Source organism: Scyliorhinus canicula, chromosome 3 (assembly GCF_902713615.1).
Source record: "Scyliorhinus canicula chromosome 3, sScyCan1.1, whole genome shotgun sequence".
Taxonomy (NCBI): Eukaryota; Metazoa; Chordata; class Chondrichthyes; order Carcharhiniformes; family Scyliorhinidae; genus Scyliorhinus; species Scyliorhinus canicula.
Genome location: NC_052148.1, coordinates 94,875,495 through 94,891,694, shown reverse-complemented (window position 1 = coordinate 94,891,694; position 16,200 = coordinate 94,875,495). Strand labels below are relative to the sequence as shown.

The 16,200-nt window shown below is 43.2% G+C and overlaps 1 protein-coding gene across 1 annotated transcript in view; it reads left to right on the top strand.

The window, feature by feature from the left end:
* Positions 1–16,200, top strand: part of slc38a9 (solute carrier family 38 member 9) — a 96,258-nt gene that overhangs the window by 72,808 nt on the left and 7,250 nt on the right. Inside the window, 7 exon segments of the mRNA XM_038790928.1 lie at positions 2,800–2,831; positions 2,834–2,877; positions 7,506–7,520; positions 8,081–8,096; positions 10,269–10,296; positions 10,299–10,381; positions 12,597–12,745. Of these exon segments, the coding sequence (XP_038646856.1) occupies positions 2,800–2,831; positions 2,834–2,877; positions 7,506–7,520; positions 8,081–8,096; positions 10,269–10,296; positions 10,299–10,381; positions 12,597–12,745 (367 nt within the window).

Sequence of the window (16,200 nt, the reverse complement as noted above, 5' to 3'; positions counted from 1 at the left end):
TCTGAAACAAAAACAGAAAATACTGGACAATCTCAGCAGGTCTGTGACAGCATCTGTGGAGAGAAAAGGGAGCTAACGTTTTGAGTCTGGGTGACTCTGACAAAGCGGAGGAGAACTGGAAATGGGGTCAGATTCACATTGTAATGGGGGGAGAAGAGGCGGTGGGAGGAGAGGTGGGACTGGGTAGGGGGCCAGCTTGACCATACTTTAGGTATACTTTAGGGGACCATACTTTCACTGTTTATTGTGGATTGCAAATATTTCGACATGGCGAGTCAACAAATATCGTTGGATATCTTGCAAACTTTGCACCTGGCAAGTTCTATCCTGGTCATTGGAGCACCTGGAATCATAAAATTATATAGGATCGAATGAGGCCATTTATCCCATTGCACCTGTGGTGATTCATTGAAAGTGCAATGCAATTCAAACGAGTCCACCTGTATTTCATTTTTGTTTGCTTGCAGGCGAATACAAGGTACTGCAGAGATTGTTTAGAATTTGCTGCAGCTGCAGTTTTAGCAAAACTGTTTGTTCTGAACCCAGTCTTTTCTCTTATACTCCATCTCATTACCACCTCCACAGCAGGGAAAAAGTAATTGCTTTCACTCAGCCTATATTTCATCTATGTATGCCAGAAACCGGAATGTGGGATAGCATGAAAGCTTGGATCAGTAATTTGCAACCATTTTGCTTCTGAGGGTTCTCCCTTCTCCCCACCCCTGTTAATTCCATGGACCCATGCAGCAAAAGTATTTTCTTTTTTTTTATAAATTTAGATTAGCCAATTATTTTTCCAATTAAGGGGCAATTTAGCGTGGCCAATCCACCTACTCTGCACATTTTTGGGTTGTGGGGGCGAAACCCACGCAGACACGGGGAGAACGTGCAAACTCCACACGGACAGTGACCCAGAGCCGGGATCGAACCTGGGACCTCAGCGCCGTGAGGCGGTTGTGCTAACCACTAGGCCACCGTGCTGCCCTGCAAAAGTATTTTCTAGTATAGAACTTCGGTTATACAATGACATTTATTGTTGTTTTACTTATGAAACTTGGTCTAACTCATCTGTAATTATAATTTTGTGGAGTTTTGACGGCTCTAAATCGGTTCAGTCAGATTCTAAGTGATGGCTCCATGCTAAGTGGATGGGCCCGCAGAGAAATTCTGGGAAGCTACGACCATAAAATTGAGTTTGCTGCAGATATGGGAAAATGTTCCAATAAATCCACGCCATCTTGCATCGTAAAATTATAAATAACTTCAGCTCCGGGCAGGCATGCTTCTAAACCAACTCTGAACTTGTACGTAGATGTTGATGTGATAATTGATAAATGCTTAACATTTTTTCAAAGTTGGGGAAAAATATTAAAATTCCTGCAAGGGAATTCTAGCAATGCTGCTGAGGGCCCGGGTCCGATCCCGGGGGTCGCTTTCAGTGTGACTGTTAGTGAAGGTAAGAGCCCATGGGATCCAGGGAAATTTAGCAAATTGGATCCAGAATTAGCTGAGTGGCAGGAAGCAGAGGATGATGGTCGAGGGGTGTTTTTCTGACTGGAAGCCTGTGTCCAGTGTGGTCCCTCTGGGATCAATGTTGCACCCCTTGCTGTTTATCGTTTATATAAATGATTTAGACATGAATGTAAGAGGGTTGATCAATAAGTTTGTAGATGATACAAAAATTGGTGGGGTAGTAAATAGTGAGGAAGATGGCCTTTGGGTACAGGAGGATATGGACTAGCTGGTTAGATGGGCTGATCAGTGGTAAATGGAATTCAATCCGGATAAGTGTAACGTGATGCATTTGGCGGGACAAACAAGGCAAGGAAATACATGATAAATGGCAGGACCCTAGGAAGCACCGAGGATCAGAGGGACCTTGGTGTGCATGTACACCTGCCCCTTAAGCTTGCCTTTATGAACTGAGGCACAGAGTTTAAGAGCAGGGAGGTTATGCTGGAACTGTATAAAACATTGGTTAAACCACATCTGTTCACAGTTCTGGAATCCACGTTAGAGCTGATGGGAACACTAATTCAATGCACGCATGTGACCACTATTGTAGAATGGAGGATGAGAGGATACGCACTTGAGCTTTGAACAAGTTGTACTTCAGAGGGAAGAGGATTAGAGGCCTGCAAAGAGTAGTCAGTGAAGCAGCATCAAGAAGTGGCTGAATTTTGCACACATTGGGAGCAAATAAGGGCAGTAGTGTGCAGTGTACAACTTAGTTTTCACTTATTTCTGACCATTCGCCATGATGTTGCTGAATGGCAGCGCAGCCTCGAGGGGCTGAATGGCCTACTCCTATTCCCATGGCATCCACTGCATCTCATTTATAGCATGCATCCAGCATTGGATTCAACTTAAATTAAAGTTCCTCCAGTTAAATTATGCAAAAACATGCTAGAATATGTGCTCAAAGCAAATTAAATGTCAGGAATTGTACAGAACTAGGTAGTCACAGCCTAAGAATAAGGGGTAAGCCATTCAAGACTGAGATGAGGAAAGAAGTATTCTGAGTGTGAACTTGTGGCATTCTCTGCCACACAGAAGGCTGTTGTGGCCAGTCGCTGGATGTATTCAAGAGGGAGCTGGACATGCCCTTGTGGCTGAAGGGATAAGGGGTATGGAGAGAAAGAAAGGAGGGCGGATACTGAATTTGCATGATCATCCATGATCATATTGAATGGTGGTGTAGAAATGGCCTACTCCGCACCTATTTTCTATGTTTGTGTTTCAAGAAAATTCATTGGATACTAATTCCATAGTCAGTGAAGATTTGTTTTGTTTTTCCAGAGTTCAGGATATCTTTTCCACAATCTCACGGGAGTGCTGTGCACTTGCCTTCTTCATTCACAACTGTGTCATCACGCTGTGAAGAACAACAACACCAAGAAAATATGTGAGTTATAACTCCTAGGAAGAGCCTCAAGAGGTGATTTACCATATTGTAACAGTAACATTCATGGTTCATATCTAACTTGGCGTCTGGTTACCTAAACTGGCATCTAAATTGCATGTTAGAAAGAATTTATCTTCCCATTAAGTACTAGCTCTGACCAAAACAAAATGTAATATAATAATCTTTATTGTCACAAGTAGGCTTATATTGACCCTGCAATGAAGTTACTGTGAAAAGCCCATCGTTGCCACATTCCGCACCTGTTTTTTGGAACACAGGGAGGAATTCGGGAATGTCCAAATTATCTTTCGGGATGTGTGGGAGAGGAAACCAGAGCACCCAGCGGAAACCCATGCAGACACCGGGGAAGACCGTGCAGACTCCACGCCTGGAATCAAACCTGGGACCCTGGAGCTGTACAGCAACAGTGCTACCCACTGTGCTAAAGCCTTAAGGTTTTAACCCATCGCCAGTGAGCTCACAAGAATGCAAATGTGATTCTGTTGCTTCAATTTGTTTGTCCTTTGGAGGCAAAATACCACTGGATCAATTCCCGTAGAGTCACATCTTAATTGGGAAAGCTCTCCACAGGACAAGTTGTTCCAAGCTCCTACTAATGACAGACCATTAAAGATGCCTCTTGATCACCAATTGGTATTGGAATGAATCCCCTCAATGTTACTAGGGTCAAATAAAACTTTTTTAACAGGTGCACTGAAATCATTTATTATGAACTGTTTGCTTTTGAAGTTTGCAGGTTGTCCGGTTTCGTCGAATTTTACAATTCCACCAACCCAGTTGTTTGAAGAGCACCCCGTTTTCTTTGATTGATTTATTATTGTCGATGGATTAGTATACAGTGTTTCTTGCATGCTGTACAAACAATGCATTACCGTACATGGGGAAGGAAGGAGAGACTGCAGAATATAATGTTACAATATAGCAAGGTGTAGAGAAAAGATCAACTTAATACGAGGTAGGTCGTTCAAAGTCTGATGGCACTAGGGCAGTGGTTCCCCAACGTGGGGCGTACGCCCCACAAGGGGGGCAATTTGATTTTTAAGGGGGCATTGAACGCGACTGAGGAGGTCTGGGTCCAAATTTTCGTTTTTTTTTTTTTTTTTTGATTTTCCAATCTATCAATGATATCAAAGCTAATGCCACATATGAGCGTCTTTCAAGCAATTTTGTGAAGATAACAATGCAGACCATGTGAGATTTTTACTTCACACTGAGGTACGGTGGCTTTCGAAGGGAATTGTTTGAAAGATTCATGGAACTATTTGATGAGCTTAGTGGACTTTTTAAGTGAAAAGGCCTGAAATGAACGCCTGCTAACCGTTTTGATGGAAAGCGTTTGTGTTATTAGCAGATATTTTTGAAAACTGAATGTGTGAATAACACAACTTCGAGGAACACTTTAATGATTTTTTCTTTTTTCTTACAATTTTTTTAGTAATTTCCTGCTCAGAACTTTAACTGTCTTTTGTTTATTTCATTTTTCTTTTTCAGGATGCCATGTTCTTTTTGAAGCTGTTTTAAACCAAGGATTGGCGTTTTAAGCTTCTTCAGCTGAACTGGAGTTCACTTTTTAAATGATAAGAATTGTCTATCACCACATGGGGGTGGGGGGGGGGGGGGGGGATCAGGATTTTAGAGGTGATTAGGTGGGGCATGGCCCAAAAAAGGTTGGGAACCACTGCTATACGGAAAAAGTGTTCTGTCTGTTAGTACGTGACCTCAAACTTTGCTACTCGGCTGGTCCGGGTCGATTTAGTCGTCAGTTTCAGGTGGTCTCAGGGTCCTAAGATCGCTATAAATCTGTAAGTATTTGAATTAGAACATTGTTAGAGAGTTTAAAAGAGTTGGAATGATGTATTAGAAGCCTAGAAGGAGAGTAAAAGGTAGAATTGGAGGTATTGCTGGGCAACAGCTTGCAAAGTCGCCTCACTCCGGCACCATCTTTCTTTCAAGTTTTCTATTCAAACTATCGTTTGTACTACTGTTTGTCTGAGAAGTTTACCCACTTGTTCCCCTTCTTGGGGGTGTCTTGGTGATTCAATTTTGCAGAACAGCCGATCTCAGTGTTTCGGTAGCCAAGTCTGACTATTTTGCAGAAATTGTTTTGTGGGTTTTCTGCTAAGAGTTGCACAATACCTATACATCAGGAGAAACTTAATTCTAAACTTTTTACGGGATGATGCTATTGATCCAATGAATTTAGAATGGTGCAGTGCTGCAGGGTTGACATCAGGTGGCAGACATTTGCCATCTTCTATTTTTTTTTGCATTAGCTTTAGCCCTTTTGAGCCAAACCAAATTTGCAAGACAGAGCTGAGTTTATTTGTGTCAACACTAGAGGGAGCACTTGGTGAACACACAGTCAGTGTCAGCTGGCTGAATCGAAAGCAAGTTGGCTTAACCTATGGAATCCCTCCAATAAGGGTGGTGCAGTGGTTAGCACTGCTGCCTACGGGCACTGAGGACCAGGGTTCGATCTCGGCCCTGGGCCACTGCCCGTGTGGAGTTTGCACATTCTTCCTGTGTCTGTGTGGGTTTCACCCCCCCATAACCCAAGATGTGCAGGTTGGGTGGATTGGCCACACTGAATTGCCCTTTAGTTGAAGAAAAATAATTGCATACTCTTATTTTTTAAAAAGAATCCAGACAGTACAGAAGGAGGCCATTCAGCCCACCAAGTCTGCACCAACCCTCCGAAAGAGCACCCCACCTCTACCCTGCCCCACCCACATAACCTGTGCATCAGGGACACCTTTTATCATGGCCAATCCACTCTAACCTGTGCATCTTTAGACTGTGGGAGGAAACCAGAACACAGGGAGGAAAGACACTGAGAAAGTGCAAACTCCATACACAGTCACACCAAGGCTGAAATTGAACCTGGATCCCTGACGCTACGAGGCAGCAGTGCTAACCACTGTTAGGCTACAGTTCAAGTTATCCATTTTCAGGTCTGTGCAGTTCTTAACGAATTACAAGTGCTTGTATCTAGTTTAGCAACTTATTTTAGAAATACAGTTGTTAAATATTCTTCAATTCAATAAATGAAAATATATAATCAGGAAATTTGAATAATTGAGATTCCCAACTTCCAATGAACTCCGACTTGAAATTAATTGTAATGTCTTGGTAAAAATATGGAGAAGTGTTTAGATTAAAATATTTAAGAAATAAATGATTTCTTCATGCAGGATTTGGAATAATAATCCTGGGATTAGACCATAAGATATATAGGAGCAGAATGTGGCCATTCAGCCCATAGCATCTGCTCTGCCATTCGATCATGGTCTAAATGTTTCTCATCCCCATTCTCCTGCCTTTTCCCCATAACCCCTGATATTCTTATTAATCAAGAAGTCCAGATTTGTGCTTGAGGTGCTGTTACCTACAGGCCAAGAGCCGGAAGGTGGAATTGGACAGAATCGTTCGTTCTTTGAACATGAGAACTAGGCTTAGGTAATTTAGCCTCTCGAGCCTGCTCCACTGTTCAATACGATCATGGCTTCAACTCCAACATCCTGTCTGTTCTCCGTAACCCTTCAACCCATTACTAATTAAAAATCTGTCTAACTCTTCAAATTTACTCACTGTCCCAGCATCCACCGCACTCTGGGGTAGTTAATTTCACAGATTCACGACCCTTTCGGAGAAGTGATGTCTCCACATCCCTGGTTTAAATTTGCTACCCCTTAGCCTGAGCGTTCTAGAATGCTCCACAAGAAGTAGCATCCGCTCCACATCCACTTTATCCTTACCGTTTAAGATCTTGTATACCTCAATTCGATCTCCCCTCATTCTTCTAAACCTAGAGAGTGTAGGCCTAAACTGCACAATCTCAAAAGAGCTTCCATTATCTCCCAATCAAGTTATCCAGATTGAGAACTCAGCATAAAATCTTGATACACCGGGGGAGAAATTGAATTCAATATAATTTGCTTGCATATTATTCATAGGAAAATAAGCATTATCTGATTTCTAATGGATTGTGTCAAATTAATTGGTGTTCTTTGCAGGGCTTTCATCTCTGTAGTTGTTGCCTATGGTGCCTTTTTAGACCGAGTGGAATGGGTGTGAAGCATGAAGTCAATCTACTTTCAATGCTTTTTTTAATTAAACAGTCAAAAAATGAAGACAAAGTTCCATCCTGTTGCTGATTGGAAAGGCATCAGGAATAGTGCGCATGTGCCAGTGACTGCACTGTGGACCAAAGGCACATGTGCAACTGTTCCCATCACCTTTCCGATCAGTGACGGTTAATGGCAAGATGCAGTGATCCTATGTTCTGATCACATTTTTCCAGATGATCGCTCTTCTTAGATACCTGTTTTTTATGGAATTGCATATTCATGTGCCCTCACTTGATGCTAAAATATGTTATGATCTATTCAATTCTTGATACTTATTTCTATTTTTCCAGAATTGTCTTTGTTTCCATTTTCTCATCTTCCAGTAAATATCCATGTAGTTCACTATCACTTCTTCACCACCTCTTCTTTTCTTTGCCAACCCTTCCTTCCTGTGATGTGGAGATGCCGGCGTTGGACTGGGGTGAGCACAGTAAGAAGTCTTACAACACCAGGTTAAAGTCCAACAGGTTTGTTTCAAACACGAGCTTTCGGAGCACGGCTCCTTCACCTGAAGAAGGAGCCGTGCTCCGAAAGCTCGTGTTTGAAACAAACCTGTTGGACTTTAACCTGGTGTTGTAAGACTTCTTACTTCCTTCCTGTGGCACTGTCTTCCAGTCTCACCCTTGCTCAGATGTGCCACACCACTCGAACGACTGGTGCGCTCTTTCCAAGATTTCCAGGCACTCTAGCCCCGACCAGATCCCAACACTTCCCTTTGATGCTCAAGATCAAAATCTTCCTATGCTACCCCTGTTCATTACTGCTACCTGGAACATTTTTCATACCAATTTTTCTGAATCTTGGGCTCTTTTTAACCATGGTAATTTAAACAAATCTATACTGATTAAGCTAACATATGCAAATCTGGATTTAATTAAAGATTTGCCCCCCAAAATACCAGGAATATACATGAAAAAGTGCAGTTCAAACAATCACTAAATTAGTAGCTTAAAAAAAAACAGTGCATTATCTAGCCACTTCAGGCGGAAAAAAAAGCAATTTGTTCAAGTCGCCTGAGAAATTAAAGGCACCTGGATACCAACGTGGTTTTGACATGCTTGTGAGGAAGAATCATTTTATGTTGCCAAATGTCCACTTTCTAAAACTAAGAACATAAATCCAAATTCAATCCAACATTTGGAAAAGCTTCCCACAAACTCATTGTGTAATTATTTGCTCCCTGCTGTCTAACACTGAAAGCATAAATAAAATTGCCATTTAAATCCCATAACACAACTGAATGTGGTTGAGTCAGTAAGGCAGTATAGGGAGAAGGAAGTAGCAAGTCAGATTCAAAAGACACAGGCAGGCTCACCACCATTCTCTCGTGCCAGTTAGCAACTACTTTGCAAAGGCTGAGAGTCTAACCTCTCGGTGTGTTGAAAAATATGAACATCTACTTGGGGTTTTCTCTTGCTAAAGCTTGTTAAAGTTCAAAAAACATTTTTACGGATCAATATGGCTGAAATATTCTCATGAGGAAAGCATTGTTAGGATGAATTATTTTAAAATTTGCTTTGGTTACACGTTATGAACCATTTTTGTTGTCCGTGGAAGTAGTTAGGATTGCACTAGATGGAAACATTTTGCTTCAGCTTAAACCAGCCACCAAAAGAGTGGGAGAAGTGGTAGTGGTTGATTTTCTTTCTGCTATAAAGTAAAATCCTACTCTGCTTGGGCAACTGATCAGGGTGTCTTACAATCCATGCATCAGTGCACTGTATTACAATTCATTGTGCCGTAAGGTACGCCAGTAGAACTGTGGTTTCATCTAATGATCTTCCTCACACCAGGCTAAAGTTTACCAGGCCTTGAAATGAAAGCAAAATACTGCAGATGCTGAAAGTGCAAAATAAAAACGGAAAATGCTGGAAAGCGTAATTGCGTCTCAAAAGCTGAAGCAGGTCCATGTCCAAATGCAGCAAGACCTGGACAATGTTCAGGCTTGGGCTGACGAGTAAAATTTGTGTCTCACAGTGCCAGGTAATGACCATCTCCAACAAGTGGGAAATCTAACCATTGTCCCTTGATATTCAGTGGCAACGCCATCGTGAATCCCCCATTATCAACATCCTAGCGGGCTATCGTTGACCACAAACTGAACTAGATTAGCCATATAAATAGTGTGGCCAAAAGAGCAGGTCAGAGAGCGGCGATGTAACCCATGTCATGACTCCCCAAAGTCTATCCACCATCTACAAGTGACAAGTCAGGTGTGTGATAGAAGACTTTCCACTTGCCTGGATAGTGCAACTGCAACAACACTGATGAAGCACACCTCCAGGACAAACCAGCCCACTTTATTTCTACTCCTACAAACATTAAATCCCTCCACCATTGATGAAAGAGTGGCAACAGTGTGTATCATCCCCAAGATACACGGCAGGAACTCACCAAGGTTCCTTGAGCAGCGCCTTCCAAACTCATGACCGCTACCATCTAGTTAGACGAGGGCAGCAGATACCTGGGAAGACCACCAAGAGATTCCCCTCCAAGTCAATCACCATCCTGACTTGGAAATATATTGCAGTTCCTTCATTGTTGCTTGTCAAAATCTTGGAATTCCCTCCCTCACAACACTGTGGACGCAGCAGTTCACAAAAGCAGCTCACCACCATTGTCTCAAATGATTTCCCACATCCCGTAAATTAAAAGCAAACTGTTCATGTTTCCAGTCCCAAAGACTCTCTAAAGTTTAAGTGTTTCTCCTCTCCACATTTGCTGCCTGACCTGCTGAGTCTTTCGAGCACTTGGTTTTAATTTGCTGCAGCCTTGTTTAGTGAACATATTCTGTTTTACTTCAGTTACAAATATCTGTTTATTTATTGCCAAGTTCTGTGGCTGAAAAACCAAAATATGCAGCCTGCAATATTACAAAGCACTTTTGAGTGTCTGGTGAATAGAGATGCCAAGTCCGCCCACTTGACAGAATTCCACGCCTACAGAGAAATTGTAAAAGTACAAAATTTTTATATGTTGTTGCTCTCTGGGAATATTTTCTTGTAAGACGAATGTGAACTTTCAATAAAGATATTCAATGAGTTGAAGAGATGATTGAGCTGGTTCTACCATATTACAACACCAATAAAATATAAGCAGTTCCTTTATCATATTCATAAGTAGTATGCTTTTAATTAACCCAAGTTGGCATGGACCGAAGTTTATTTCCTTGGCTTATGCAGACTTATTTTCTTGTCATTTAATTATCACTTCAGGTTCGGGATCTCTCCATTGCCTATCTACTCTGGGATTTACCTATCTGTATGTTGCAGTGATGACATTTGCTGCATTTCCCTCCCCAGCATTATCCAAAGACTGTATTGAGCCGGTATGTATTTCTGAAATATTTAGCAGATAAAAATATCTAAATAAATGTAAAGTTTTTGCTGATGACCAGGGCAAGAATAAGAGAGAGGGAGTAATGGAGAATTCCCAGCTGCAGAGTTATTGTGTAACCTTCCCCACCACACACACACAGTCTGACTCTGCACTGCTGACATTCGGTCTACAGTCTGGTACAATGTTCCAATGAAGGCCAGGCAAGCTGGAGGAACAGCACCTCATTCTTCAATAAGCACTTTACAGTTTTTGACTGCCATGAACTCTGTCCTCCATTTTGAATTTCCTATGCATGTCTTGTTCATGTTGTTATTTTCATACAGCACTGACCTTTATTTTGTATTCACCCCTGCTCTGAAACAAAGCTTCAAGAACCAAAGCAATTATTACCACTCCCTTTGCTCGGTGTTCCATGACGTCTTTTGTCCATTTAACTACCGCTGCCTATCTCTAGCCTGTCCGGGACCTTTTCCTTTGCTCTACCTGCCCCTCCCCTCTTTTTCAACAGTATAAAACTCCGTCACATTCGGCTTTGAACAGTGGACTCCATGTTAGCTCTGTTCCCGTCTGCACAGATTCTGCCAGATATGGATGCTGCAAATCTGAAATATAAATACAGTATTTTGCTTTTTATCGACTAGACGTATGCAGAGTTAGCAAATAGTGACATCAATAACGGTATGATGTTGATTTGATGCCAGCGTTGCCATTTGGAGTTCAAAACTCAAGCATACAGTCTTGCATTATTTAGTATGTATTCATCAGCAGAAGTAATGTGAGCTCCTGTGTTATTCAAGGCATGATTAACTACTTCCAATTTAGCAGCCAATTGATTTCAATTAGCAGTTGCTGCAATTGTAGGAGCGTTTTAATGCTTTCCTTAGATGGTGTTCCTGCTGCGGTACAGATCACTGAGCTGGTAAACCACAACCTGGCACAATGCTCAGGGATTCCAGGCTCAAGTACCCACCACGATAGTTGAATTTGAATTCTAAAAATCTTGATGTATTAAGTTGCTGAAGTCTACAGTGAATGGGATGGCAGGGCTGAAGGTCTTTGTCCTGCCTTCATGGATTCTACATAAATCACATCCTCCCAGATCGGTGCAGTATCGCACTCCCCTTGGCCTAAAGCTTTACCGGAAAAATGAATAACATGGGGATAGACTAACTCGATTAGGCCATTTGGTCCTTGGAGTGTGCTCCACCATTCAATTTGATTATGGCTGATGCTCAACATCGCACTCTCATGCCTCTATCCAATACCCTTGGTGTCTTTAGAATCTAGAAATCTATTTCCTCCAATACATTGTGTATTCCATCTGGGTTGGCTGGTTTACTAGTAATGGCAAGGGTGCCATTGCAGTGGTGGGTGGACGAATGCTGTGATTCATGGAGCTACTACAGGTTTTGGATAAACATGGGACTTTGGAGGAGTAGGCCAGTCATAGTCTCCCAGGGGATCGGAGGCCACCAGGTGCTTTCCCTCAAAGGAGGGTGCCATTTGAGCATCCTGGCGGTACCACCTTGGTGCTAACCTGGCACTGCCAAGGTGCTCAGGTGGCACAGCCAGGTAGCATGGGTGGTGCCAAGCTGGCATTTTACCCACGCTGCGGATCAGGCCCGAGGGTACCCTGCATGGGTGAGTGGGGTTGGGGAGGTTCTCCCCCCCCCCCCCCCCCCCCCTCCCCCGAGACCTCCTTTTTATAGGTGAGCTGGGGCGTTGCCGTTTCAGGCTTGTGTGGAAGGGGTGGGTTTCAAGAGATTGGGAATCATTACTTTTGAGACAGTAAATCAACGGTTAGTTTTACTGTGTGCAGAATCTAGTGAATGATAAAGCGCTGGGAGCACGGGCTGGTTTTAGGCACACTGGGCTAAATCGCTGGCTTTTAAAGTGGACCAAGGCAGGCCAGCAGCACGGTTCAATTCCCGTACTAGCCTCCCCAAACAGGCACCGGAATGTGGCGACTAGGCGCTTTTCACAGTAACTTCATTGAAGCCTACTCGTGACAAGCTATTTTCATTTCATTTTATTTCAGGCCCCTCCGAGAGGGAATCCTCGTTTCTGCCCCCTACTGCTCCTGAATCTCCTTTCACAGGAGATGGTGCTACAATATATTAATGAAACTCTGCTGTTAAGACCGACTCTGCCTGCCGCATGCCTTCCTTTTTATTTCTGTAACGGTTTGTTAATCTCTTTTCCAGAACTTTCTCGACAATCTGCCAAGCAGTGATATCCTGGCCTTTATTTCCAGAGTCTTCCTGCTGTTTCAAATGACGACTGTCTATCCACTACTGGGCTACTTGCTTCGAGTGCAACTACTGAGCCAGTTGTTTGGAAAAGTGTATCCCAGGTGTGATGTAATTCAATATTTTATTTCCGTAACAGTTTCACCAGCCGGTTTTGTTGAGGGGTTTAATGTCACAACAGGGTCAGATTTCCTTCAGCGTCAATCCAGTCATCTTGCTGAATTAGAATCATAGAATGGTAGCTGCATAGAAGGAGGCATTCCTCCTGTTGTGTTTATACTGGCTCTCTGCAGGAACAACTCAGTCCTGTCCCCCTATCCTTTCCCCAAACACCCATCAAAGTTTTAAGTTCGGCTGATTAAATAATAAATTTTTTTGTTTTTGGAAGGCCACAACTTAACTGCCTCCTCCACCCCCTCAGTGCAACCACATCCTAACCATTCACTGAATAAAACTCTTTTTCCTCTTGCCACAGAACAATGCAGTGCAGAAGAGGCCTATTAAATCTGCACTGACACATGAAAACACCTGACCCGCCTACCTAAACCCATTTGCCAGCACTTTGCCATAGCCTTGAAGGTTAAGACGTTTCACCCAGGTACTTTTTAAAAGAATGTGAGGTAACCACCTCTTCCACCCTCCCAGGCAGTGCATTCCAGACTTGTCGCCACCTTCTGATTAAAAAAGATTTTCCTCAAATCCCCATCCCCTCTCCCCAAAACTCCTCCTGCTCCTCACCTTGAGCTTGTGTCCCTTCATGACTGACCCTTCAACTAAGGGGAACAGCTGCTCCTTATCCACCCGGTCAATGCCCCTCACAATCTTGTACTCCTCGATCAGGTTGTTCCTCTCTGCTCCAGCAAAAACAACCCAATCCTCTCTTCCTAACTTAAATGTTCCATCCCAGGCAATATTCTGGTGAATCTCCTCTTGCCCCCTCCTGGCTGCAGAAATCCCTGTCACTGTTGGTTCTTTTGCCATTCACCTCAAATGGGTGTCGGTCTCCCCCCTCCCCCTCCCCCCCCACCCCCCCCCCCCCCCTCCCAATGGGAACAATTTCTACCGATCTACTTTGTTTTGATCTCTCTGATTTTGATCATTTCTATTAAATCTCCTCTCAAACCTTCTTTTAAGGAGAACAACACCACAATTTATCCGCACCTGAAATCACTAGAACCGTTCTTGGAAATCTTTTGTGCACCCTCTCTAAACCTTCACATCCTTCCTAAAGTATGGAGACCTGAATACTCCATTTGAATCCATATCAGTTTTGTAAAGGATCATAACTACTAATAGAACCAGCCGGGGTTGGAAACGGGTGCGGAGGCAGCTGTTTTAGCTTTCGCCTCGTTGATCGCCTGAAGTCGGATCCTGGTAGGGTGGAGATCAACCTGTCCACTCTGCCTTGGCATGGCGGGTGGGGACCTGCTGGAATTCTTGATTGTTGAGGAGGTCAAATTTGAACTGAGAAAAATGGAGGGGTTCGACAATTCATAGGCGTTATTCATTATGCACTTTTGAGAATTGGATTGCATCGAACATTAGGGGGGGGGCTGAGAGGGTTTGGGGGAGGGGAGGGTGACTATGTGTTAATGGTGACTATGGGTGATTCCTGATTCCTTTTGTCATTTGTTTATGTTAACATGCAGACTAATGTTTGGTGGGAGGATGGGATCGTTGTTATTGATGTGGGGATTGACATTGCATTCGTTACTGATTGTTCATTGTTGGGTGTAAATTTGGGAGAAAATGTGAAAAAGGAAGAGAATAAAAATATTTTTTAAAAAATAAATTAAAAATAACTTCTAATAGAAAAGGAAAGTACTGTGAATACTGCAAAAATGAAATAAAAGTCGAAAATGCTAGATATATTGCGATCTGTGACCTGATCAGATGAAGGATTTTTGTCTCCTAGTCTTTTTGTGTATCTTTTTCTTGCGCTATATCCTGGTTTCCATCCCCAACTGGTTAGTTTAAGCTGGCTCCCTACACTAGCACTAAACTGCTGGAGCAAACCACCCAGTTGAGGGTATTAGTCCTGGTTTTTAGGGGGCAACCTGTCCTGCCTATTTACTTCCCATCTCCTGGAACTGGTCCCAATGTACCAGGAGTCTAAAGCACGAGGCACACATTTATCTGAAATAATAAAAACAGAAAATACTGAATAAACCCAGCAGGTCTGGAATCATCTCTGGCGAGAGAAACAGAGTTGACATTTTGAGCATATGACTCTGTTTCTCTCTCCACAGATGCTGTCAGACCTGCTGAGTTTATACAGCATTTTCTGTTTTCTTTTTCAATTTCAGACTTGGTATCTGTAGCATTTTGCAGCTGCTCAGTGACATCCTTTTTAAAAAAAAAAAATAAAATATAGAGTACCCAATTCATTTTTTACCCAATTAAGGGGCAATTTAGCATAGCCAATCCACCTAGCTTGAACATCTTTTGGGTCGTGGGGGAGAAACCCAGGCAGATACGGGGAGAATGTGCAAACTCCACACTGACAGTGACCCAGAGCCGGGATCGAACCTGAGACCTCGGTGCCGTGAGGCTGCAGTGCTAACCCACTGCGCCACCGTGCTGCCCTACCGAGTGACATCCTTGACCCTGGTGCCAGAGTGGTAGCATACCATCCTGGAATTATCTGATGGCTGCAGAAACCCCTGAATGTTGCCCTGACTGTAGAATTGCCTATCAATCTTTCTTTTCCAATCTTACTCCTTTGCCTCAATCCTCCACCCCACCAGATGCTGCATCATTGAGACATTCTTCGTGCCTTGGTCTTGCTCTGGCTGCACTCCCCAGGGCAACAATTAGCTATGACAATGCAGAACTGAATACGAGTTGGAGAGCAAGGTGCATCCTACACCACCTGCAAAGTCCTGCTTAACTGTCTGGCAGAACTAAGTTTCACAGCTAGCACATTTCTGGATGTGGTCACCCCACAACTTAAATGTGCTGGCAGAGAGGGTCTGACTTGCCTGCTCATTCATAAACTGTGGAGTGACCACATTCAGAAACATGCTACCCCTGAAACTCGTCATCATGAGGATGCATTGCATAGGCACCAACTATTTTGCCAAGATTGAGTGAATCCTGACCTGACAGCATGGATGCAGAAGAGTAGTATTAAAATGAGGGTGGGGGAAGCCAAATTTATAGAAATAGTGCCTCAAAAACGAATGTCAACAATCTTTTTTTTAAAATTTAGCGTACCCAATTATTTTTTCCAATTAAGGGGCAATTTAGTGTGGCCAATCCACCCATCCTGCACATCCTTGGATTGTGAGGGTGAAACCCACGCAGACTCGGGGAGAACGTGCAAACTCCACACGGACAGGGACACAGGGCTGGGATTTGAACATGGGTCCTCAGCACCGCAGGCGGCAATGCTGACCACTGCGCCACCGTGCTGCCCCCCTGAATGTCAACAATCTTGAGTATAAGGACTAATTCCAATTCCTGGAAACACCTGTCAATTTTGCAGACGGAGATGCAGTTTGAGGATTGGGCTCATTAACCATGCAAGGATCCACAGAATCCATGATCAGTGACATGG